Source organism: Osmerus mordax, chromosome 19 (genome assembly GCF_038355195.1).
Source record: "Osmerus mordax isolate fOsmMor3 chromosome 19, fOsmMor3.pri, whole genome shotgun sequence".
Classification (NCBI taxonomy): Eukaryota; Metazoa; Chordata; class Actinopteri; order Osmeriformes; family Osmeridae; genus Osmerus; species Osmerus mordax.
Window position 1 is genome coordinate 8,797,996 of NC_090068.1, and position 20,756 is coordinate 8,818,751.

A 20,756-nucleotide genomic window follows, 5' to 3' on the forward strand; every position below is an offset into this window, starting at 1 on the left:
TTTCTCTCTGGACATGTTTCATATGGGTATTTATTTACATGTAACACATTTTATTATATTACATGTATTGCACGAGACTTCTGAAATGGTTTTATTTGCGTAACTTAAATCAAGCCCGCCCCTGCTTACAAAACCTTTTTTTTCCCAGTATTCATTTCGGTGCGTCCATAGCAACCAAATCTAGAGACCGCAACGGAGAAGTTAGAAGTCTGTTGATAAAACCAGCTGAAAACGCAACAACACACAACGTTTCATTTAATTTTGTTGTTGTTAGATACATAAAAAAAATGGGTAGAGATTACTATACCGCATTGGAAATATGTAGAAGTGCCGCAGACGCAGACATCAAGAAAGCGTAAGTTTAGGCCTACAGTAGGCTAGCACTGGTACAGTAGTAGACTGTTAACTAGCTAAGTCTGCACGATGAGCAACGTAGAGCACTAGACGAATGTTAGTAAGATTTCAGATAAATTATGACTGGTCGGTGATTGTTTATGCATTTTTGTAGATACCGACAACTTGCTTTGAAGTACCACCCTCACACAAATCATAAACCGGGTGCTAAAGAAAAATTCAATCAACTTGCAGAGGCCTATGACGTTTTGAGCGACCGTAAGTAAGCCATTGCTGATTGGTGGAGCACACTGACTGTACGACAATATAGCAAGAGGGCGAATGTTTGATGTATTCTTTCTGTAAGGGAGGTGGACTTTTATTTATAGAGCTAACCGTTTACACAAATGTCTTAGGTAGCTGTGGTCCATAATAATAATAGCCTATTGCAGCTCGAAAAAAGGCAACGTATGACAAATTTGGGGAAGAAGGTCTGAAAGGTGGTATCCCACCTGAGTTTGGAGAGAATGGTGCTTGGTCTTCTGGATACGTCTATCATGGGAACCCTGACAAAGTATTCAGACAGTTCTTTGGAGGTGACAATCCATTTGCAGGTAAGCAAAAGAGATTGTAGACAGACACTGTAAGTATCTTGTTTCAGTTCAATCACACCCATAGTAAGGGCATGGCTTAATATTTCAGACTTCCACACAAAAGATGGGAATGAAGTTGCCATCGGGTTTGGTGGCCTGCGAGGAAGAGGAGTAAAAACGCAAGACTCCCCCATTGAAAGAGATCTTCACTTGGCCCTTGAGGATCTCTTCTTTGGATGCACCAAAAAGATCAAGATATCCCGTAGGGTAAGAGCCATAGTACTACCCTGCTTAATTCTTGCATGTCCAATTATAAAAAAAAACATATATGCAGTACTTTTTACCCAGGTCATGAATGACGATGGGCACACATCTAGCATCAAAGACAAAATACTGACAATTATTGTAAAGCCTGGTTGGGATGAAGGCACAAGGATAACTTTCCCAGAGGAGGGTGATCAGGTGAGAGGCTAACAACTTTTTTTCTCACACATCCCTACCAGTATCCATATACACTTCGCTATATGGAATATTCCTATAAATGGTGTTGCATGGCATCTATACACCTTCAAACATTATCCAAGTAGTATGAGCTGACCTCTAGAAATGTAACCATAATTGCCCCAAGTGGGAATGAGGGATGATATCCATGCATATTCATAATGGTGGTACAATCCCACCATTTTGAGCTTTTATAACCAGGCTTTCCCCACAGGGACCCAATAGTATTCCTGCAGACATTGTGTTTGTTGTGCGTCAGAAAAATCATCCCCGGTTTGTACGGGCTCACAATGATCTTGTCTATACGGCTCAGATCTCTCTGGAAATGGTAAGAACCTCGGTCGATATGAATGTTGGTCTTTAACCCTTGTGCTACCTTCGGGTCACATGACCCAAAGGTTCATTACGAACCATCGTTGTGTTTGCCCAATACAAAAACAAATAAAAATAATTTTCTTTTAACCTTTGCAATGTGGGGGGTCTGAGTCAGCCCAACAGTTGAAAAATGAAAATGCTTCACTTTGATTTTGTATGCGGTAAAGTTGTCGCAATACTACGATGGGTCACAATGACTGATGGGTCAGAATGACCCAAGGATGACCTGGGTTAAGACTACCATTACCACATATGACAAGTTTACTTTAACTCCTCAGGCCCTGACTGGTTTTTCTATTGATGTGGAGACATTGGATGGCAGACTTCTCAACATCCCTGTCAACGACATTGTTCAGTGAGTGATCATTGTACTGTTCGTCATGGCTAATATTGTAGTCTCCCACGAGTTTTATATTAACAAAGGGTAAAATTGGAGTCTTGGCTGTAGCCATTCAACAGACATGGTTAACAGGGCTGAGGGTACAAGTTTAACATTGTTCACCTCTAACCAGCCAGAAATACAGCAAAGTGGTGACTGGAGAAGGTATGCCTCTGTCCCAAGATCCTGCTCAGAGGGGAAGCCTCATCATCCAGTTTGACACTGAATTCCCCCAGAAGCTTTCTGCTGAGAAGAAACGCCTGATCAAGCAAGCCTTGGCTGTCTGATTCTAAGTTGTATTGCCTCCCTTTGACTTGACACAAAAACCAGTCACTGCAAAAGGACCTTGAGACAAATAAAAGAGACTTGTTAAATTTATTTTACGTTACGAAGCTTTAAAATGCAGAAAGGACCAGCTTTTCAGTCAAATGTCAAAAGGAAGAGAAGGTGGTGCAAAATAGGATAGTTGGTTATAAAAAGGAATGAAAGTAAACACAGCATCTAGCCAGTGGCCCAGGCTACAGAGGAGTAGACCAGTTCTGGTGGGCTGCCATCATGCCACGCTTCAACTGCTCATATGTCACGAACATCACAACGTTCCAGGATCCCAGACGGAGGAAAGAAGGCATGAACCTAAAGTGTGTGGATGACAAAGCCATGTCAAGTTAGGTCTATACTACCCTATTCTCCATAAACTTGACAATGCAATTCAACATGTGTTTCCAGACTTACCCCTTATAGAAGGAAAGAGGTCCCTCCTTGGTTACCATAGCAAAAGCACAGTTGAGGGCACCTTTATACTGGCCCAGGGCAGAGTTCATATATCTTGTCTTCACTACATCAACAGGAGAGGCTATTACAGTAGTGCAGAAACCAGCACCAAATGCTGATGTGAAGTGGCAGGGTAGGTCATCTGTAGGGTAAATGCATATTAATAAGGACAAATGAAAAGATCAAGCAGTTAAACAGTATCATACTGCATGACAAACTGTGACTCACCAGTCAAAGGTGTTGATCTCAGCAGGGCGTCTTTGATGAGGTCATACGTCACCAGCTCGGTGCAGGTCACGATTGCGTTACGCGCAATGTTTGGGCCCGTACCTGCAAGTTGACAGTAAAACGCATAAGTAATGCACAAACTGAAGAATTGCCACACCCCTTTTAAGCAAATATTACCTCTCCACAGGCCACGAATGCCTTCCTCCTTTGCGATGGTCTTGTAGGCATCCATGGTTCCCTGGTAGCGCCGGCTCAGCCCAGAAGTGCTCGTCTGGGCCTGGAAGCGCACCTTCACCACATCTGTCGGCTGGGCGAGAGCCACTGCCATAGCACCGGTGGTACACCCCGCCAGCAGACGGCTACCAATCCCGACATCTGAGCAAAAGGGGAAGCGTTGAATATGAACAGACGAGCTGCAAACATCCATGAAGACAGGGGAGACGCTGGAGTATGATGCACTTACGGTCTGAGCCTTTGGTGTAGAACTGCTTGACAGAGTCATAGAGGCCGATGCGGACAGAGGCAAAGCTCATCTGTCTCTGCAGTCCGGCCGCCAGCCCGTTGTAGAGGCTCCTGGCCCCTTCAGTGCGCACCATGGTGGTGATGGTGCCAAACACGCCTCGATACTTGACTGCTGTTCCATTACTAGACGCAGCAGTGCCTTTGGCCTCCCCCTGGATCTGTGCAGGATAAAAGGGGCATGGAGACACTTAGACACTCGACGGGGGAAGAGGTTGGGGGGAGGGGCACTGGATAAGTTGGATAGGGGGGTCCAGGAAACAGTGGCCATGATGCAAGGTCCAGTATCCGCAGAATCCTAGGGGCTTACCCTACTCGTTTGTGAGAAAGCCAGGCAGAGGAGAAACAAAAAGGAACATGTCAGCTATTAATGTGACAACCAGGTAGACTTGAGTCAACCCTTTGGCTACCCAAGCAAGTGGCAGGTGGATGTACCACTTCTAACCACTAGGTGGCAGTGTTGACATGTCAATATCCCATTTAAAATTCAAAAAGCTAAGCACTTCTGGACAGCTAATAGAATTACCCATACCTGGAGTCGGACTTTGGCTGTGTCCAAGGGAAAGGTGAACAGGTCAGCAATGCAGGCCGCAGTTCCAGCTCCTATAAACTTGACTGCTGCAGTTGGAGGCACATCAGCGGGTCTGAATCCAACCATTTTCTTTAGAAGATCAGTGAAATGTGAAGGTGGTACGAAGACGAGGTGAACACAAGACAAGGAACTCTGCCCAGTACTGTAGGGAAGAGGAAATGGTTTGTCAGGCAGTGTTTATTAAATAAAGATCACATCAAAATACATTTTGTACAATTCTCTACAGAATCTGTTCAAGCAAAAGGTATTATGGTGAAAAGTAACTTAAGTGAACAATTGGCACCCCCCACCACCACCACATCCACCCCCCGCTTTTGCATTGGCGGATCTGCCTGTTGCTAGGTCAGTAGTGACTGAGTACAGTACAAAGGAAGTTCTGTACCCGGTTGTTTTTGCAGTGCTGTTATCAGGTGGCTATTCAGGCTACACTGAATACGAGCCCACAGTAGAACAAAGGCACGTGAACCAATTTTAAAAGGTCTATCAGATTTGTGTCGAAACAACGATAGAGCTTACATTTGGAGTTACAATTCCCACTGAAAGTTTAAAACACTTAAAACTAACCTTTATTAAAGCGACCCAGGACGGATGTCAGAGATCAGGATTCTCTAAAGGTGTCCCTCTGGTCGAAATTACTTTCACCTATAATTTGCTTGCCTTCTTCCATAGAACAAGCTTCAAAAACGGTATACCCAAAAAACATATCAAAAATTCTGAAAAACAAGAGTAAAAGTTTGGTTAGACTTCAACATAAACATTAACCTACGCACATTTGCTACAGCGAAGAAACATAAAACACAATGTTGAAACTTTACCTTCAATTAAAACGTGAAAGGGTTTTACACAATAACTACGGTCGACGGTATCGATGCTGATTGTTATAGGCCTACGTAACTTGCCTGGAGTGAAAGCTTCTGCTGGCAAACTACAGTCGCGAGGAAAGGAAACAGCTGTGTTTTATACCCCCCGGAAACCATGATACGTCATGACAAAGCAGCTGTATTTGTCCTCGCAAAATATGCTGCGTGGTTGTACAAATAACACTTCCTCATTTGCCACCGGGACACTTGTGATTGCCGTACTTTTTATGATTATTAATTTACATTATAAAATAATGGTGGTGGTTTCAGTGTATATTGTGTAAACGAATCAGGTGGTGTATAGGCCTATATAGTTCCAGCATGGAATTTTTCTAATGTGCCGTGGTATGGCGTATCTCTGAACATATTGTCTTCACCAAGTTTATTATTAATGTGATCAGTTTGCTTAGATATCCGACGAGATAAAACACCTATTATAATCAGTTGAGATCCATATGTGTACATCCCAGCAAAATATTATATCTCAGGTTAAGGTTATTGAGCATGGTCAACTGGCCTGCAGATGGTACTGTGCCTTTGCCCTATCTAGTTCTGATGCCCATGGGCCAAATATTTTGGGACGATCCATCTTTGAAAAGTAGTTTTAGTAGAAGATATAGTAGAAGCTGGTGAAACAAATGACTCTGAAGGAACATGCAATTGAACCTGTAATCTCTGACCACCTCTCCAGCACATCGGTAATCATTAGGCCTTAAAACAAATTAGCAACACACTCCTTCTCGTTTGTTTTTAGTCATTTTTTGTAAACAGAAACATGACAACAGAGTTGAAAAGTTGCAGCTTTATGCATATACATTATTTGTTTTGGGTAAAGACAATGTATGGCATTACAAAATAGATTTCAGCCCTGTGATGATCAACCAGTGATGCACCAAGCGCTCTCATCTTAATGAGAACATTTCATGTAAACACAGAGATACATAAAAAGATATGCTACAAAATTGAAGCAGCACAAATACCTGTAAACATTTCTTTTACACAGTCATTGGAAATAAATGGAAGAATATAAGAAACACTTTCTGACACTCTAAAAAGAGGTAATTTGTTCCCAGACCTGATCTGGCTGCATCTGTCTACTCCATTCTCTATCCTGTGTGCAGGCCCTGGAACTGCAGTCAGGTGGTAAATACCATCCTGAGGCCCTTTGCATTTCCACGTTACGTACTCCATAATCCATTCCATCTCAGGCTAGGCAAAGACCACTGCTGAATTTTTAAAGGAGGCATTAAGGAGTACCGGAGGCATTGTAAACCTCGTGAGACAACTTACTCAGCCATGCCGGCACAGCTTTGTCCAATAGAAACATAGAAACAATCTCAAACAGGACATGGATCAGAATGGTGACTCCCAGGATTGATGTGCTCTCATCATAGCCCGTTTAATCTGCTCATACGACACAAACATCACAATGTTCCAGGACCCCAGTCGCAGGAAGGAAGGCACGAATCTGGATGAGAGAAGACAGTGAAATTCTATTAAATTCTGTCTTAACAGATGTAGTCATTTTGGAGAATTTCATACAAAATGTGCAGGCGTGCGGCTCTTGTGCCTACCCTTTATAGAAGGCTTTGGGCCCCTCCTTGGTCATCATGGTGATCGCACACTTCATGGCGCTGTTATACTGTCCTGCAGCTGAATTCATGAACCGGGTCTTGACCACATCTACTGGGGACGCCACAATAGTCGTGCAGAATCCCGCTCCGATCGCAGCCGTGAAGTGACATGGTAAGTTATCTGTAGTCATTGAAAAACAAGATAGTCACGTCAAAGTTTTCACATGTTGATTTGATATTGCATTCTGTGCTGTCACCATTCATTTCGCTATTTTCTCACCTGTCATTACGTCATACTTCAGTATGAGTTCCTTGATAAGGTCATAGGTTACCAGCTCCGTACAGTTCACAAGAGCATTGCGTGTGATGTTAGGCATGCAACCTGAAACAGGAAATAAACATGAGAAAAGTGTCCCAATTGTATTTCAGCTTTTTTATACAGGACTACAACATAACTGGGAAACTGCTAACTCACCTTTCCAAAGGCCACGCACTCCTTCATCGCGGGCGATGGTCCGGTAGGCATCCATGGTGCCATTGTACCTCCTCACACCGTCGGCCAGGCGGACCTCAGCCTGAAACCGTACTTTGACCACATCGGTGGGCTGAGCGAACGCCACGGCCATGGCTCCAGTGGTGCAGCCGGCCATGAGTCGAGCAACAATACTAGCATCTGGAGAGAGGTGTGGGTCTTTAGTCAAGGATTCGCAGCCAAGTATTTATGAAAGTAAATGTAAACAGCTGACCATGCATTGTGTTTTCACAAGACACCTATGATGATAAAACAAAGGAGGCTGTGTAAAACTTACTCTCGGAGCCGCGGCTGTAGAACTGCTTCATTGAGTCATAGAGGCCGATGCGGACAGAGGCAAAGCTCATCTGTCTCTGCAGTCCGGCCACCAGCCCGTTGTAGAGGCTCCTGGCCCCTTCAGTGCGCACCATGGTGGCGATGGTGCCAAACACACCCCGATACTTCACCACATGGGCCCCCTGCGCTACCGACTCTCCTTGAATCTGGGTAATGAGACACAGGGTACTGATCACAGCTGACGGCTAGCAGGTAAACTCTGTCAATGTTACAAATGTAATCATATCTTAGGAAGCCCAGAAAGCCTGTCATGCAGTAAGACCCTCACCTGTAGTCTGACTTTAGCTGTATCCAAAGGAAATGTGACCAGATCAGCAATGCATCCTGCCATGCCGGCACCAAAGAATTTGACCGTAGCTGTTGGTGCTAGGTCTGTAGGTTTAATGCCCACCATGGCTGTATCGGAGCAGAAGGATGACTGGCAAGTTCAGTCTCTCAATGGAGCAAAAGCAGTTAGCCCACTCTGACCACCAAATGTGTTTACCTATGGAAAAACAATAGGATTGACATGCATTACAGCTCATGTATTTTACAGCGGGTCCACATATAAAGTTATTCCTTATAACAAACGTGGTCCAGTTATATGTTAATGACAGCTTGAGAATAGCTTCTTTACCTGTGTGAGTAAAACGAGTAGAAGTGTTTCCCACTGGTATACTATATGTGAATGCCTTTTGAATGTATATTCACAAGCAGAGCAGCGTGTCACTATCTGCGAAAAATATGTTTTACTTTAATGAGATGGATATGTCGAATCTTACAAAGTGTATTACTGACGTTACAAGCTCACAATACTATTGCTATCATTATCATACATCTAGCCACACTTTAACTCTGACCATTGCCCCATTGCAGTTACTGTAATTACATTTGTGTGCATCATTCTGGATATCAAAAAGTATTTTAGTTGAAATACTAATTATTTCAAGTGCACACATCACCATTCATATTTCCCTGTCAAATATTGTGTAATTTCTTACGCATAATGACATAATAGTCCATCCGATAGTCATTCATCACTCAATTCAATGCAGTTACCTGTTTGGCTCTTTTTCGCAAAATGTAATCCGTTTTATGATGGCAAAAAGTTAGATCCTCAGGCATTAGATATACTTTGCGCTCTGACTGAGGAGCGCTCCTTGGGCTCCTCAATTTATAGACTCCTCTTGCGCGCTACTGTCAAGTTACTTCTTGCCACAGAATGCACGAGTGTCAAGACTGCATCTTTATCTCCGGTGTTTACGTGTTTACGTCAAGGTAGCGTGTTGATCTGCGAAAGACAACAGTATTTCCCTACATCAGGTCAAACGAAATGCCCATTCTTATAATAGATTACAAATACACAATATTATTTTGTTTCATTCTTTAAGGTTGGCTGTACTTCAGCCAATATTTTCAGCATGTGTGAGGAGTGTGATCTGATAAACATTGTATAATGAATCATATGGGACATTCCTCTCATTGTTCTCCAGATCTTTTTAATTATAATTACTTTATTGATGAACGATATGTATGAAACTATATTTATGCAACATAAAAACAGTATTGAGCATGTTAACTAAATTCAACAGTGTTGCAACCTGCATTTAAACAACAAGAATGTACAGACTGGTACTGTACATTCTTGTTGTTTCTTGCTTGCTTTCTTGTTTTCGTTTCAATTTCCACAAATCACACACTCAATATTACGTGAGGTGATGGTGCAAATGATCACATCCCTTATGCACAAGAACACTGCTAGTTTCCTTGTCATTCTCCTATTGGTCTGTGTATATAGCCAATCAGACGAAGGGGCTGGTCTAGATTCCATAAGTGCCATTCCATGTACATCAAACATGTTAACAACTTGAACTTCAGAGCAGCTCAGTTTTAAACCCTGATTGAGGTTGTGGGTTATGTTTTAGAATAGCTTTAACCTTACTGTCTACTGTAACTACCCCAAAACTGAAGTTACAATAAACCAACAATTATTGATCGAAACAGTTGTCAGTTTAGTCAGGTGAAGGGGGTCAGACAACAACTTGACAGGGCAAGGATTATCCGGGCAGATTTTTTTCTCACTGTCCCATGCATGCGTGATGAGGTTTGCCTTTACCTGGCTTGTGTTGGAGCCACCTCAATCTGTATCAATCCAGCCTCAGAACAGTCCACGGATGATTACAGATGACTTGTAATCTATTTTTATTTTTTATTATGAGACGGTTCCACACTGCCCCCCAGCCCCCTGCCATCCCCTCCCCAATTCTGCACACCTCACACACACGTATCCCAATAAACCTATGAAACGTTCTGAAAAAGGGAACCGCCATGCCTCTCAGCCAATCCATGCCTTGGGGGGAGGTGGGTGGATTAGCAGGGCATCTGTATGTAATCAATCAGCCGACTCAGCATCTGGCTGAAGCTGAAGGAGCTGAAGCAAATACTGTCCTCTGGTCCTTCAGCCTTTCAGCTGCAGTAGTGTTGTTCAGTTGACCTCCTACCCTTCCACTACTACTGCAGAGTTCTACCCTAACTAAGCCTTTACTTCAGTCTTACCTGTCCAGTAGATTTGGCCTGTAGTCAGTGGATGCTATGCAGCATACTTCAGATATTGAAAGACCAGTTATCTGGCCTTTGATAAACTGATAACATGAAATACTAAACTCAGTCATTATCAGTTGTATGCTTTGTCTCTTTAAAATATATCCACAGAAAATCTGTAAGAATCAGAGAAATTCCACTACAGTATGGAACTCAATGTTCCATAGGTATGGCATTCACTGGCAGTAGCACACCATAATACCATAGCCTTGTTTTTTCTGTTAGAGGCACAGACGACAGCTTTAAAAATATAAATCGTGTAGATATGACACACTGTGACACGTTTACTGACGAAGGAACTAGGCACTGCTTATCCCACCTGCCTGTCTCGCCTCCAGCTAAAACCAGTTTCCTCAATCTATAACCTTTATACACAGTGTGTCTCTCCCTCCGGTAAACAACCACTTCTTTCAGCTCCACCCACCCTGCTCTCACCCTCCCAAAAGGAAACTTAACCTGGGTATGGCAGGCTCACATAGACACCCCAACTGCCATGTGCTCTGGCTGAGTGCAGTCAAATAGACACTCTGACACTATAAATACACCGGTCAGTACATCCCTATGAGGTTAATAGAGCAGACTGACCCAATGGAAAACTGAGATACAGTATGTGGATGTCCCTGCGTGTGTGCTTGTTGTTTATTTCCTTCTGACTTGTGCTGTAATATTGAGCTGGGCACTTTGTCATTCCGCAAGTGTGTTTACTGGAATGTTGAGCGATGAGCTCGCAGGAACATCTAATAGCTGTGCTGCTGTTCCGGGACATGACAGTTAAAATGCAAATGTGGGCAGACACAAACTTCTGTAGTACTTCACTATTTACACATTTACATTTATTCATTTAGCAGACGCTTTTATCCAAAGCGACTTCCAAGAGAGAGCTTTACAAAGTGCATAGGTCACTGATCATAACAACAGAATAGCCACAAAAACATCACAATGAGCTATGAGCAAAACAATAGAAATTCCGTTTTGCAATATTGATGGTGAGAATGTGCAACAATTTCAGTATCTATAAGTGTTGTAAATAACCTAATTGGTTTAATTATACCTCAGTAAAACTTATGCCCAGCCATATCATTGAATTACCATCTTTGCAAGTGGTAAAGTTGACTAAAATAGCCAGTTTCTGGAATTGATCATGTCTCTGTTATCCTGTCTTGGCTGAGGTGTTTGTGGGATAGCAAATCAACACATTTGTTCGACAAAGAAGAGTGTCTGTCTTTCTAACAAAACAAGACAAGTTTGACACAGTAAGGACAAAGGATTTTCAACAGCATTAGAAGATTGGCAGGACTTGAGAGGACATGTTATTGCTGTGGCTGTATTTTCCCTAGACAATGTCGCTGAAGTACGTCAGACGGTGTGTGCTTTCTGTGGAGTCACAGCCCTGAGCTGCACCTGCCTGAATAAACAGCCCTCCCAGCCCCCTCCGCGCTCCACGCCCTGCCAGTGTACGAAATAGGGTAAGCCGCCCACTGTCCAAACCCCCCTATCCCAAATTGTTCTGGGTGCTGTGGTACTTGCCAGGGCCATTAGCCGCCAGTCTTTGCTGCTTGGTCAGCTGAAGGGGTTCAGAGTGTGAGGCACCAGAAACACAGGAACTACCCTGACAGATGAACCTGGTTAATCTATGACAAAAAAGTCATGTGAACTGCTTAAGTATCATGACCTGGAGGATTCCCATTGTCAGAGATATGACGGTTCGGTCACACTGGAAATCTTTAATTCCTGAGCTGACAGCATTTACGAGGAAAGTGTGAATTCCAATAAATCACTGAAAATAGTAGGTGATTCTGTGCTCAATTTGGACTCTTGCTTGGCACAGCCTTCCTGGGCACCACCCTGGGTCAGATGCACTCTGCCACATGCCAGCAAGATGTGAATCCTGGGAAACCGTTGCCCACAGGAGAATCCCGCCTGTCTGACTTTTATGCAAGTAGGTCTATTCACTCCTGTCTCTGTTTGACCCCAAAGACAATGCAACCCACTTTCTGAAATGGGTCAAACCCTGACAAACAGCTGAAATCACATACTGTCTCAACAAAGCAACAACATTAAAATACTGTATTATGTATTAGAAATGAAATAATCCTTATAATCAAAACATGTGTGTGGCGATTGGTTAAGAGATGCAGTAACCTTCTAAAATGTACAATCGAAATGGGAACAGAATGAATAAATGAATCCTCCACTGCCATCTTTCTGAGGAAAACCACTGAAGCTTGTCAACATTATCAGCATAATCGGTTATTTTCTGGAGAGTTAGGAGAAGTTAGTAGAACCAACTGATATCGAAAGAACAATGTAGAACATGCTGTTCTGGAACATTTGTTGGAGTTGTTAGGGTAGTTCATTCAAACAAACTACAGGGGCCATAGGTTGTCTACAGTGGAGTCTCCTGTTTCTAATAAAGGGATTACCAGTGGGGGGAGATAGTCACATGTTCTTGTATGGGTTTACTAGTGTGAGCCACACATTTTCCAGTGGCACAGTAGAGACACTGCCTGTGTCCGTAGTGGTAGTCCATACAGACACACACTAATACAATCTGGAATACATTTCAGATGAGGGAAGGATGAAGTGGGAGGCAAAAAATAGAACAGCTCTTAGTCTCTCCTCAGTGGGTACTGTTGGGGGTGTGGAAGGGGAGGATTTGGGGTATCGTGAAATGAATGGATGAAGTACATTGTATGAGGTTATTTGAGTTTGCCAAAATTGCGTACCAATGTTCCTTTGTGATTCCAGATGTGCAGTGACTCAGCATATAGTATACATATAGTAAAAAGACACAATGGGAAAGCAAATGGCTGTCAGAGGTTTGTGTAAAATTTACCAAGAATCTAATCTTAAAAGTTTAATGTGCTGAAATGAAAGATTGTTTGGACATTTGTACAAATACCCAAATTGCAAAGCTGGTAAAATGTGTGTGTGTTCGTGTAGCTGCTCATCTCTACTGTCAGGTCAGCGGAATTCAGTTTCACTTTAAATGTTCTGTTTAAAAGTTCTGTTCTGTTTAGAAGTTTAAAATCTACTACATCAGCTTTTCTGGTCTTTAATAAATTGGAGTAGAACAGAACAACAACATTTTTATCTTTATTACCATGTTCAATATATTACAAACGCTATTCCAATCTCCCTTTTATCATCAACAACAGACCTCTTTCAACTGAGAACAGTTTGTTCTCTTTGGTGTGAAATTCTTTCGGATGCACTTCCTCAGCATCCAAACAAAGTTACATCGCCACCTGGTGGATTTCTTTTTCATAACAGAAGAAGAAGAATCAGAGACAATAGCAGTGTCTAACAGTTGACTCTCATACTGAAGCACATGGACAAAATATCAAAGTCAAAGAAAAACCTTCTTACTTCTACTTGGTTATAATGACTCTCGCTGTACAAAATACTATCTCTGGAAACTCAGCACTAAGTTCACACACTAGAATTCCTAAATCCTTCATTTCTTTCATAGCACAATTACACAAATAGACATGAGACAAATTCAAATGAATGGAGCACGGTGAAGGAGGGGCAGAGGTCTTCAGAATGCATCTCCTCATCATATTTTCTGATCAGGCTGGGAGATACGCAGGTCTGGGGAGCTGAAATGAGAGCTGGTCACTGTACATGTGCTGAGATAGTGTACCGCGATGCTGTAGGCTGTGATGGAGTCCAGACCATAGTCCTGGCAGAGATACTGGCTGAGGTGCTGAGCTGCTGGTGGTACCAGGCCCTGTGGAGGGGTCAGGCTCAGAGAAGAGCTGCATCTGGCCAGACTATCCTGCATGTGCTGCCTGTACACCTCTACAAGCTTACTCTCCAGGTAACTATTCAGCATGGAGTTAGACAGAGGCTCCCTATTCAAAGATATGCTACCGTCCATGACCAGGTAACCCTCATCATGCAGAGGCTGCATAGACTCAGCTCTTAGCCCAGGCTCCACAGGTCCCAGGGTCTTATCCAGGTACTGGGGCTCTCGCCCCAGTACCTGTCTCGCCTGTTTTGGGAGACTGAGTAAGCTCCAGTCGCCTACATGGTCTCCTCTGAGCTGCACATCCGGGTAGTCTTTGCAGAAGGATGTGCAAAAACAAGAGCGATAAAGTTCTAGATCCTGATCATTCTTCTGCTTCTGGCTTTTGGGGATGGGGAGGGCCTCAATGGTTCGAGTTGTCACTCCAGGAACAGACTGCACACAGACTTCTGAGTTTGCTGTGGAAGTATCAGCACTTTTTGCAAAATGTTGTACAAATGCTCTGTAATCCCCTTATAGATTAAATAAACTCACAACACTCACCTGTCATTATTTCATGGATTACTTTGATTGGTGGTATTGGACATGCTGGACTTCCCCTGACCTTTACGTTCTGGGACATCAAGTCCCCTTCTCTGTATCTGAGACCTCGGATGAAGTCTTCTCCCAACATGATCAGCTCTAAGTGCGTAATATATCAGTGCAAGTCAGAGGACTACGCTTCAGTAACTTATTTTCACATACAAACCACTCACAAACACAAAATTGTCAATGCTATACATCAACACATGTATTGCCTTTTCGATTAATTATATCACATTATAAAATATATTTCTCTGAGTGCCCCTACCTCTGATTTTAGAACAGATCTTCGAGTATTTTCTCTAATCAAACCGATTTCTGTAAAGCGGATGCAAAACTGTTGTATTCCTCAGAAGAAAGCGTTGACGAAACAGGAAGTATGGTCAGTGATAAATACAGAGGCATGGTTATAATTAACAACTGAAACTGAGACTATACTAGCTATGGAAAAGTATTTTCATGAACTGACATGAAATAAGAAACAATACTTTGTTATAAATCAAAACTAATTGTAACTTCTTTAATTACATGCTCTTATGCTTCTTCACATTGGCACTTATTTGCTTTTCACAATGTATGCTTCATGTTTTGGCAACCCGCAATGTTTTGGGGCTCGTTGTTATGATCAGTGACCTATGCACTTTTGTAAAGCTCTCTCTTGGAAGTCGCTTTGGATAAAAGCGTCTGCTAAACAAATAAATGTAAATGTAAACTAAAGTGAAAAGAGGCACTGAGTAGGAAACTATTTGACTTAAAACACTTTTCAAGTAAATCAAAATGCACCTCTAATTAGTATTTGTTTTTGACCTGTTTTTGACCTAAGGGGAACAGGAACTGTAAACAGGAACATGCTGAGACACTCCCAGACATGCACCATTACAGACATAATGTTATCTGAAACATATTGCATCCAACACAGTTTTCCAACACAAATGTTTATGTAAACACACAACTATTATAACCGTAATTCAGTACATAACCCATTGAGATAGTGTACCGCGATACTGTAGACTGTGCTGGAGTCCAGACCATAGTCCTGGCAGAAATGCTGGCTGAGGTGCTGAGCTGCTGGTGGTTCCAGGCCCTGTGGAGGGGTCAGGCTCAGAGAAGAGCTGCATCTGGCCAGAATATCCTGCATGTGCTGCCTGTTCATTATACAGTAAATGCTTTTGATAAAAAAAAAAAAAAAAAAAGAACTGAAACTTTATTTTCTTGGGACTAACTCAATACTGTAGTACTGGAAACTGCCAAGTGGTGTCACTGCAGACTAAACCTTAAGCTTCAGGGGGAAGGGTTTTAGAGTAGGGGCAACAGTCACGGTTACAAATTAACCACAAATCTAATAGTTTCATTGCACATACATGTCTATAAATGTATTTAAAGAAGGTAACGAAAGATGGCATAGGCTACTTGGGTTAACTTTAGGACTCAGTCAGGAACGACGATAAACATGAAGGTCATTACAATTAATTATTTTATTTGTTTTGTAAAACAGCAATTAGAATTTGTGTGTTTTGAAATGAATCATGTTTGAACCCTACATACACGGTAAAAGGTGACGTAATCTTTTGCTTGTGTTGTGGGTTTTTTGCATGCAGGGACTTTTTCTTGGGACCTGTAGTTTGGTAAGAGTTTATAGTCTAGGTTTTTAAACGAGAAGTCAGTACAGACTGCATACATATCCCATGATCCAATGCGAAACGCGTTTATACTGTGGGAGGAGACGCGGCAGACTGTCACTGACAGCTTGAGTAGAGTGAGAGAACACATTTGTGGCAAAATTACTGCTTTTATTTTTAAGGCCGCTAGAGATAATCAAAATCGTATGCTGCGAACTCAGAGGAAAGTCTGATAAAGAGAACAGCCTTGGCCCATTGTTTGAAGGCATGGAAAAACAGTTGCATTTGAATTTGTTGGGTTCCAGACCTCCCATGCCAGGAGGTTTGCAGTCGGGGTCCAAAATGAGAATGGGGTGAGTTTAGTTGTTATTATTGTTGATGGCTAATGCGCACTGCGTAGTTTGATAGCTAGTTGTTAGCTTTGCTATCATAATCAGACTTCCCATAAATGACGGTATTATTTCAGTTATTTGATGGCAAGAAATGTGGCAACAAGCTGGGGCTACCTAGCTAGCTTTTGCTGTTTAGCTGCTAAGTCGACGAAGTTAAGCATTACAAAGTGAGCGAGCGGATCTCTTTCGGTGGTTGACAAATTAATCAGGCCTTCTTCTGAGTGTGCGAAAACAGTAGGACTCTACGCAGACTTCAGGAGGTGAATTGTGTAGTCTGCGTAAAGTATATAGCTTTTAACATCGGGAGAACTCCTATTTGGTCAGGTCAGTGGGTGTAAAAACGTCATTAGCTACAGGACCCCCCTCCTCAACAGTAACTAAGCATCAATGTCCACGCCCACTCAAACATAGTCACGAACACAATTTTCTCGATTTTGTATCCCTTTTTTTGTTTTGACTAAAGAGTATAGTTATTTTAACAACAACATCTATGTTGTTGGTTATAGCTCAGTGGTAGAGGATTTGAAGGCAGACCATGGTTGTAGATACAAATCACCTGATCACTTTTGGATAAATGTGTCAGCAATGTAAAAATACATGAATATTGTATGCTCTGACTTTTCTTTTGCTATCAATAGATGGTTTTGGACTGGTCATTCATCACTGTCATCTTTCACAACCTTGCAGGCCCGGACGAAAGCGAGACTTCACCTCTCTCCCTTGGAGTCAATATTTTGAAACACTGGAAGATGTGGAGGTGGACAACAATAGCAGCAAAGACATATCCTTGACGTCTTTTTCACGAAACACACTTTACACACATCCTTATACCTCACAGTAAAACAAAAAGTGACAAATGTGGCAAATGCTAGTATCGACAGGATAACTACAAAACAACAGGTTTTGTAGACACATTATATCTTCTGTTTAGAATGTTGTTGACCGTGTAAAATGCTATTGCAGAGTGCCACTGGCTCAGAAAAGGCATCATCCATTCCTTGACTTCCCTGCACACATTCAGAATCTACTGCAGTGGCTCCCACGGCCCTGTTCTGCTCCTGCTCCATGGAGGAGGCCACTCTGCCCTCTCCTGGGCTGTGTTCACCGTGAGTCTCCTTCATTCACTCAGTAGGCTGGGTCAGAGAACATTCAGCATAGCCACACTGCTTTAGATGTATTGCAAGGTTGTCTTGAAGTTGAGCACAGGCATTTTGAAAACACAAGATATGCTCGCAAATACTTTAAAATGGCCTTCTGTTGGTCTGTGTGTATGTGCTTTTGCGTCCATGCGTGTCTGTGTGTGTTCGTATTAGGCGGTGATTTGCAGCAGGATTCATTGCAGAGTGGTGGCTATGGACCTCAGAGGTCACGGTAAGGGCCTGATTACCCCAAGGATGTTACATTCCATCTTGTGACCTCAGTCTTGAAAGCAATACAAATCATAAAATAATTCAAATACATGTGTGTTATCTGTGACACACACAGGTGACACCAAAGTAAAGAATCCTGATGACCTTTCAGCGGAAACTATGGCCAAGTGAGTCTAGTTAATGTCTGATGTGCTATTGGGTACAATATGTGTATGTGGGTGATAGTCAGAACGAATGACCGATGAGTCCTATATTGATGTAGGACTTGTAAACAGACTGTTCCTTCGAACTAACCACTACTGTTAAAACTGCACTTCTTTTCCTTGATTATGTACTGCACTTACTAATGCACTTTTTGTACTGTACATGGCTTTGGATAAAAGCATCTTCTAAATGCATATATTTAAAATCCCCTTTGATTGAGCGTTACCCAGGTAGGCCTATATGGGTATAGTGGATATCCCCCAGTGAAAGAGAGAGATGGGTTGTAGGTAGTGAAGGTTTTGATGCAAGCTGAAAGGAATGGTGCCATTAGTGAGAGCCTAACATCACCTTGAATCTCAGCTCTGATGTCTGAGTGGTAGTCTTGTCAGATGGCCACTGCTAGGTAAGATTGCTGTGTGGGTAAGAAGTGTTATAGAATATGGTACGTGCTAATTTGGTCTTTTCTATCTCTCTGCTAGAGATATCGGCAAAGTGGTGGAAGTTCTTTATGGTGAAAACCCACCTCCCATCATGATGATTGGACATAGCATGGGTGGAGCAATAGCAGTTCATACTGCAGTAGCCAATCATTTGCCATCGTTACTTGGCCTATGCGTCATTGATGTTGTAGAAGGTGGGTCTTTTTACACTTTACTTATTTAATTACAAAATTATATTCTGCTCCACATGGAAATGTTCTGATTTTTTGTGTTTTTGATTATTGTGTAATGATGATGGTTGGTACTACTATGAATGGATGGTTGTCATTACTTTGTGTTCATCTTGGTGTTTTTAGGCACAGCCATGGATGCCTTGAACAGTATGCAGAATTTCCTCAGGAGCCGACCAAAGACCTTTAAGTCTGTTGAAAATGCCATCGAGTGGAGGTAAAGCCCTGACCCTGATAAACTGGAATCACCATGTAGAATTGTTGAGGTGCATATTGTATCAACGTTGTATTAGCAAAATTCCAGTCGTGTCAATCATCTGTGTGGGTCCTTTCTCCTTCAGCGTGAAGAGTGGACAGATCAGAAACATAGAGTCAGCCCGGGTGTCCATGGGAGGCCAGGTGAAAAAGTATGTTTTGGACCTTCAGGGGAACCTGAAAGTAGAGTGTTTGTACAGTACTGGTGGTCTTTAGCATGTCATTCCTGGTCTGTGCAGATGTGACGAACCCCTGAGTAGCCCTGGTGTCTCTAAGAGCATCGGTGAAGGCATTATTGAAGAGGAGGAGGAGGAGGAGGAGGAGGAAGATGGAGGAGAATCGCACCATAAAAGAAAGAAGGAAGATGACCAGGAGGTAAGGGAAGAGGGCATTTGACATAAACCCCTATGTGTCTGCAGGAGTTTTTGAAATGTATTTTTAGGTGGCATGCCCTTCTGTCCAGGTGAAGGAGAGCCTCTTTACTTGGCGAGTGGACCTGTCAAAGACAGAGAAATACTGGGAGGGATGGTTCAAGGGCCTGTCTGTCCTCTTTCTCACATGCCCTGTGCCTAAATTACTGCTGCTAGCAGGTGAGACCCTCTATATGCCAACTGTTTAGTACCCAGTGAATTCAGGGGTTAAGTAAGGGACTGTAGTTGTTTTCCCTTGATTTTTCTTTTTTTTATGATCCTGACATTTTTAAACCCAGCAATCCAGAATGGCATCTCTAACTGTTGTATCACATGTTCCTCCCCACTACAGGAGTGGATAGGCTTGATAAAGATCTCACAATTGGACAGATGCAAGGTGAGGCCTCACAAGTAACACTGCTGGTTCACCTTCAGTCGGTTGTACAGCTAGGTTGTTGTGTTGAAATGTGTATATATGTCATAACTCACATACGCTCTCCACTTTTTATTGCAGGGAAGTTCCAAATGCAGGTGCTTCCTCAGTGTGGCCATGCTGTCCACGAAGATGCCCCTGAAAAAGTGAGTTGTGGCTCAACAACGAGACCCACTTTGTGCTCCCTTGTAGCATGCGTTGCTGTAGTGTGCCATTTTTCTTGATTTTGATGAGGTGTTGTGTTTTGCCCCATTCTCTCAGGTAGCAGATTCTCTGGCCACGTTCATGGTCCGCCATAAGTTCACTGAATTCCAGGAAGGGTTCCTGTGGTAAGACATTTTGTAATGATCGACGATGAACTCCAAACCATGTATGGATACACATATTTACCATTATACATTGTATTTACTTGTACTCTGGACCAAAATAAGACTGCAGATGGATCACCAAAAATGAAGTGTATTTAACAGGGTTTTTGTTTTGCATCATTTCAGACAAGTCCCAGTTTGACTCTGGTCTTCTACTAGCAGTCATGGAGGCATTGTGTGGAGATTCATGGACATATTTTGCATATCAACTCGAAAATAGATCTGTATTAAACAAACAGGACTATACAGCTGCAAAACATTCACTGTACGACAGTTATTCAAATATTTAGTTTTTATAACGTTATTATTGTTATTATTACTGTACATGAGCTTGTGCCACATATGGCTTTGCCTTTTGATAGTTTTTGTTTTGTTAAGTTGAAACCTGATTTTACTTATCCTTTTTGAATCTTTTTTTCTCTTCATTTCTTGCGATGCCTTGACTGTTTTGTGTCCTACATTGGGTGATTGCATCATGTTGTGCCGTGTTTAACATTGTTGGCTTTTAAGAATGATGATTAAAAATGAA

The 20,756-nt window shown here is 42.4% G+C and overlaps 5 protein-coding genes across 7 annotated transcripts; 2 read left to right on the top strand and 3 right to left on the bottom strand.

Moving 5' to 3' along the window:
* The first annotated feature begins 32 nt into the window (after positions 1-32).
* dnajb13 (DnaJ heat shock protein family (Hsp40) member B13) lies at positions 33-2,523 on the top strand. The gene is made up of 8 exons (XM_067256694.1): positions 33-355; positions 509-612; positions 786-947; positions 1,036-1,193; positions 1,275-1,388; positions 1,642-1,755; positions 2,081-2,157; positions 2,315-2,523. The coding sequence occupies exons 1-8, from the start codon at positions 63-65 to the stop codon at positions 2,466-2,468; spliced, it is 1,176 nt and encodes a 391-aa protein (XP_067112795.1). The 5' UTR covers positions 33-62; the 3' UTR covers positions 2,469-2,523.
* A 14-nt stretch (positions 2,524-2,537) lies between these two features.
* On the bottom strand, positions 2,538-5,213 carry ucp2 (uncoupling protein 2). Its single transcript, XM_067256692.1, has 8 exons — positions 5,107-5,213; positions 4,856-5,004; positions 4,232-4,433; positions 3,644-3,860; positions 3,358-3,555; positions 3,181-3,282; positions 2,914-3,094; positions 2,538-2,814 (listed from the first exon to the last, which is right to left on the bottom strand). Exons 3-8 carry the CDS (start codon positions 4,355-4,357, stop codon positions 2,700-2,702), a joined length of 939 nt encoding a protein of 312 aa, XP_067112793.1. The 5' UTR covers positions 4,358-4,433; positions 4,856-5,004; positions 5,107-5,213; the 3' UTR covers positions 2,538-2,699.
* A 725-nt stretch (positions 5,214-5,938) lies between these two features.
* On the bottom strand, positions 5,939-8,715 carry LOC136962733 (dicarboxylate carrier UCP2-like). Of its 3 annotated transcripts, XM_067256594.1 has the most exons (8): positions 8,632-8,715; positions 8,210-8,305; positions 7,862-8,077; positions 7,535-7,739; positions 7,201-7,398; positions 7,006-7,107; positions 6,726-6,906; positions 5,939-6,619 (listed from the first exon to the last, which is right to left on the bottom strand). In XM_067256594.1, the coding sequence occupies exons 3-8, from the start codon at positions 7,985-7,987 to the stop codon at positions 6,505-6,507; spliced, it is 927 nt and encodes a 308-aa protein (XP_067112695.1). In that variant the 5' UTR covers positions 7,988-8,077; positions 8,210-8,305; positions 8,632-8,715; the 3' UTR covers positions 5,939-6,504. The 3 variants fall into 3 exon arrangements, with proteins under 3 accessions (XP_067112695.1, XP_067112697.1, XP_067112694.1); XM_067256596.1 differs by lacking the exon at positions 8,210-8,305 and having other exon boundaries at positions 7,862-7,989; XM_067256593.1 differs by lacking the exon at positions 8,210-8,305.
* A 4,447-nt stretch (positions 8,716-13,162) lies between these two features.
* On the bottom strand, positions 13,163-14,898 carry LOC136962734 (TLR adapter interacting with SLC15A4 on the lysosome-like). The gene is made up of 3 exons (XM_067256597.1): positions 14,775-14,898; positions 14,468-14,605; positions 13,163-14,382 (listed from the first exon to the last, which is right to left on the bottom strand). The coding sequence occupies exons 2-3, from the start codon at positions 14,595-14,597 to the stop codon at positions 13,733-13,735; spliced, it is 780 nt and encodes a 259-aa protein (XP_067112698.1). The 5' UTR covers positions 14,598-14,605; positions 14,775-14,898; the 3' UTR covers positions 13,163-13,732.
* A 1,341-nt stretch (positions 14,899-16,239) lies between these two features.
* Positions 16,240-20,756, top strand: ppme1 (protein phosphatase methylesterase 1). The gene is made up of 14 exons (XM_067256598.1): positions 16,240-16,478; positions 17,205-17,296; positions 17,529-17,623; positions 17,831-17,888; positions 18,003-18,054; positions 18,571-18,725; positions 18,888-18,978; positions 19,103-19,168; positions 19,256-19,391; positions 19,480-19,606; positions 19,779-19,823; positions 19,941-20,005; positions 20,121-20,188; positions 20,354-20,756. Coding segments are annotated over exons 1-14 (1,137 nt in total). The 5' UTR covers positions 16,240-16,392; the 3' UTR covers positions 20,355-20,756.

Excerpts from the sequence above, each read along its gene's own strand:
- LOC136962733 (XM_067256596.1), bottom strand. The coding sequence starts at position 7,987 with ATGGTGGGCATTAAACCTACAGACCTAGCACCAACAGCTACGGTCAAA. Across the intron at positions 7,399-7,534 it reads CTACAGCCGCGGCTCCGAGA|ATGCTAGTATTGTTGCTCGA; the intron begins GTAAGTTTTACA and ends ACCTCTCTCCAG. Across the intron at positions 7,108-7,200 it reads AGTGCGTGGCCTTTGGAAAG|GTTGCATGCCTAACATCACA; the intron begins GTGAGTTAGCAG and ends TTCCTGTTTCAG.
- ucp2 (XM_067256692.1), bottom strand. The coding sequence starts at position 4,357 with ATGGTTGGATTCAGACCCGCTGATGTGCCTCCAACTGCAGCAGTCAAG. Across the intron at positions 3,861-4,231 it reads CAGCCAAAGTCCGACTCCAG|ATCCAGGGGGAGGCCAAAGG; the intron begins GTATGGGTAATT and ends TATCCTGCACAG. Across the intron at positions 3,556-3,643 it reads CTACACCAAAGGCTCAGACC|ATGTCGGGATTGGTAGCCGT; the intron begins GTAAGTGCATCA and ends CCTTTTGCTCAG.
- LOC136962734 (XM_067256597.1), bottom strand. The coding sequence starts at position 14,597 with ATGTTGGGAGAAGACTTCATCCGAGGTCTCAGATACAGAGAAGGGGAC. Across the intron at positions 14,383-14,467 it reads AATCCATGAAATAATGACAG|CAAACTCAGAAGTCTGTGTG; the intron begins GTGAGTGTTGTG and ends ATACTTCCACAG.
- ppme1 (XM_067256598.1), top strand. The coding sequence starts at position 16,393 with ATGGAAAAACAGTTGCATTTGAATTTGTTGGGTTCCAGACCTCCCATG. Across the intron at positions 18,979-19,102 it reads GAAAATGCCATCGAGTGGAG|CGTGAAGAGTGGACAGATCA; the intron begins GTAAAGCCCTGA and ends TTTCTCCTTCAG. Across the intron at positions 19,607-19,778 it reads TAAATTACTGCTGCTAGCAG|GAGTGGATAGGCTTGATAAA; the intron begins GTGAGACCCTCT and ends TCCCCACTACAG.
- dnajb13 (XM_067256694.1), top strand. The coding sequence starts at position 63 with ATGTATTGCACGAGACTTCTGAAATGGTTTTATTTGCGTAACTTAAAT. Across the intron at positions 1,194-1,274 it reads AGATCAAGATATCCCGTAGG|GTCATGAATGACGATGGGCA; the intron begins GTAAGAGCCATA and ends CTTTTTACCCAG. Across the intron at positions 1,756-2,080 it reads CTCAGATCTCTCTGGAAATG|GCCCTGACTGGTTTTTCTAT; the intron begins GTAAGAACCTCG and ends TTAACTCCTCAG.